The sequence below is a fragment of the Pezoporus wallicus genome, unplaced genomic scaffold (genome assembly GCF_028554395.1).
Source record: "Pezoporus wallicus isolate ANWC-B61680 ecotype Strahan unplaced genomic scaffold, APGP_CSIRO_Pwel_v1 contig_11752, whole genome shotgun sequence".
Lineage (NCBI taxonomy): Eukaryota > Metazoa > Chordata > Aves > Psittaciformes > Psittacidae > Pezoporus > Pezoporus wallicus.
In genome coordinates, this window is record NW_026637805.1 from 1 (window position 1) to 3,228 (window position 3,228).

The window sequence follows — 3,228 nt, forward strand, 5'->3', positions numbered from 1 at the left end:
CCAGGACCCATTGGGACCCCCCAACCCCTCCCCCCCCCAGGACCCCATAGCCCCCCCCGCTATGCCCCCACCTCGAGGGTGCAGCGCTTGGCGGGGTTCAGCACCAGGAACCGGCGCAGGATGTTCTCGCAGTCCGTGGACATGTAGAAGGGGACGCGGTACTTGCCCCGCAGCACCCGCTCCCGCAACTCCTGGGGGGCACCCATGGGTGACATGGGGTGGGGGGGCACCCATAAAGTGACATTTGGGATGGGCACCACGTGCAACGTGGCCCCGGGTGGATATGGGGTGGCTACCATCACCCCTCCATGGACACAGGGATGGACCGACATCCACCATGGCCATGGGTGGATATGGGGTGGCCACCACCTCCCCTGGACCCATAGCAACAGCATCACCACCACCTCCTCCATGGACATGGCTGTGTCGGATGCGGTCCCATCCCCATGGTACCCACCCCATCCACCATAGACATGGCTGTGTCGGATGCGGTCTCACCCCCATGGTACCCACCCCATCCACCACAGACACAGCTGTGTGGGATGCGGTCACATTCCCACGGCTCTATGGGGATGGCTCATGGTACCCACCCCATCCAATGCCCACATGGCCGCGGCCCAGCCGCATCCCAGCGCCCACCTTGAGGTTGTGGCCGTCGAAGGGAAGGGACCCGCTGACCAGGGTGTAGAGGATGACGCCCAGGCTCCAGATGTCCACCTCGGGGCCGTCGTACTTCTTGCCCTGGAAGAGCTCGGGGGCCGCGTACGGGGGGGAGCCACAGAACGTGTCCAGCTTGGAGCCCAGCCGGAACTCGTTGCTGAAGCCAAAGTCCGCGATCTTGATGTTGGCCTCGGCGTCCAGCAGCAGGTTCTCAGCCTGGGGGCACAGCAGGGGTGGGGCGGGGACACGATGGGAGGGGGGACAGGGACATCGGGATGGGGGTGAGGGGATGGGGATGATGGGGGTGATGGGGATGAGGACAGGAAGATAGGGATGGGGATGATGGGGACAGGAGAATGGGGATGGGCATGATGGGGATGAGGACAGGAAGATAGGGATGAGGATGATGGGGACAGGAAGATAAGGATGGGGACAATGGGGATGGGGATGATGGGGATGGGGACAGGAAGACAGGGATGAAGATGGTGAAGGCCATGCGGATGGGTTCTATGATGGGGATGAGGACAGGAGGATGGGGATGGTGAAGGGGGTGGTGAAGGGGATGGGAATGGTGAAGGGGATGGGGATGGTGAAGGGGATGAGGATGAGCTCTATGATTCTATGATGGAGACAAGGACACCACAGTGAGGACAATGGGATGGGGACACAGTGGGGAGAGAATGGGATGGAGATGGGGACAGGGACACCAGGAAAGGTCCGGGCTCCCACCTTCAGGTCCCTGTGGACAATGTTCTTCTGGTGGCAGTAGTGCACGGCTGAGACGATCTGGGGGGGACAAGGGGGTGTCAGTGGGGAGGTGGCACCCATGTCCCCACCATCGTGTCCCCATGGTGCCCCCCCGACCTGTCTGAACTTGGCTCTCGCCTCCTTCTCCTTCATCCTCCCATGGGACACGAGGTAGTCAAACACTTCACCTGCAGGGACACCCATGGGTGCTGCGGCCCTCCTGACCCCCCATGGGTGCTGGGTGCCCCCAGCAAAGGTGGCCATTGCCCCTCATTAGACCCCCCTCCAGCTCCCCCCCAGCACCCTAGGGTGCCCCCAGGGACCAATGTGGGGGGGCCAGCACCCATTGAAGGGGGTCCAGACCCATAGTAGAGGGTCCGGCACCCACTGAAGGGGGACCAGCACCCACTGGGGGGGGTTTCTCACCAGCGCTGGCATATTCCATCACCAGGTACAGCGTCTTCTCTGTCTCAATGACCTCAAACAGCTTCACTATGGGGTGGAGGGGGGGAAAACCATCAGCACCCATGGGTGCCCCCCCACCCATGGGTGCCCCCCCAACCCCAACTCACCAATGTTGGGGTGGTTCAGCCCCTTCATGATACGAACTTCCCGAAAGAGCTATAATGGGGTGGGGGGGTGGGGTTAAATGTGTTACTGAGGGGGGGACACCAAGCCCCCCCACCCATGGGTGCCCCCCCCCACCTTCTGCAGGCTGGTGGGGTTCAGCTGGGTCTTGTCGATGATTTTAATGGCCACCTGTGGAGAAAGGGGGGGGGAAATGATGAGGGGAGGATGACCCCCAACACCCGCCCCCCCCATGGCTCCATTCCCACCTCCCTGCCGGTCAGGATGTGCCGCGCCAGCTTCACTTTGGCGAAGTTGCCCTTGCCGATGGTGCGGAGGAGCCGGTAATTCCCGACGTGGGGCTGCTCCTCCGGGCACGCCGCGATGGAATTGCGGCAGCGGGCGCCGAGCGAGCGGCTGGACCAGCCCGAGCCCTTCTCCGAGCGGCTGCTGCCGAGCTAAGGGGAAGGGGGGGGGGGGGGGAGCCCGAATGGAACCGTCCAAACCCCCCCCTCCCCATCACCATCACCACCACCTCTCAGTGACCCGGATCACACACACACACCCCCCCCTCAACTGACCCGCGGTTTGGGATCCATCCGGTCCAACCGGCTCCGGAGCCGCGTCCCGGCAGAGCCCGAGGGTATCCGGATACCCGGGACCACCCCCCCCGCCCAAAGAGCCGGTCTCGACCCCTCCCAAGGGTATCCGGATACCCGGGGACTCCCCCCCACAAAGAGCCGGTCCCGACCCCTCCCAGTACCTCCGGACGCCTCCCGGTGGCCCCCCCTTTATAAACCAACCCCTCCCGGTGCCCACCCCGTTATAAACCGATCCCCCCCCCCCCAGGGCCCCCAGCCCCTCCCGGTACCGATCAAGGCCCTCCCCTGGAATAAACCAACGCCCCCCCCCGGTACGGACCCACCCCTCCCGGTACCCCCGCTGTAAACCGCTCCCTCCCAGTACCCACCCCAGAATAAACCGAACCCTTCCGGTACCGACCGAGCCCCTCCCGGTGCCCCCCCCCCCGGGTCCCCTCCCGGTGACCCCCCTTTCCCCGGTATAAACCGAGCCCTCCCCGTGCCCCCGGTTCATCGTTCCGGTACCAACCGCCCCCCCCCGGCTCGGTACCGACCGGGCCCCTCCCGGTGCCCCCCTCCGGTGCCGGCCCTGCCCTCACCGCGTCCGGGTTCCGCTCGTTCCCCGCCGCCAGCGCCGACCGCGAGGACATCGTGACCGGCGGGGCCGGGCCGG

The 3,228-nt window shown here is 65.2% G+C and overlaps 1 protein-coding gene across 1 annotated transcript; it reads right to left on the reverse strand.

Annotated features, from left to right (window-relative positions):
• Positions 1–71: 71 nt before the first annotated feature.
• Positions 72–3,222, reverse strand: LOC130598327 (MAP/microtubule affinity-regulating kinase 4; the record flags this gene model as incomplete). Its single annotated transcript, XM_057407631.1, has 9 exons — positions 3,155–3,222; positions 2,244–2,432; positions 2,113–2,166; positions 1,980–2,028; positions 1,834–1,899; positions 1,525–1,595; positions 1,390–1,446; positions 640–876; positions 72–191 (listed from the first exon to the last, which is right to left on the reverse strand). Coding segments are annotated over exons 1-9 (894 nt in total), but the record flags the coding sequence as incomplete, so codon positions are not given.
• Positions 3,223–3,228: the final 6 nt, after the last annotated feature.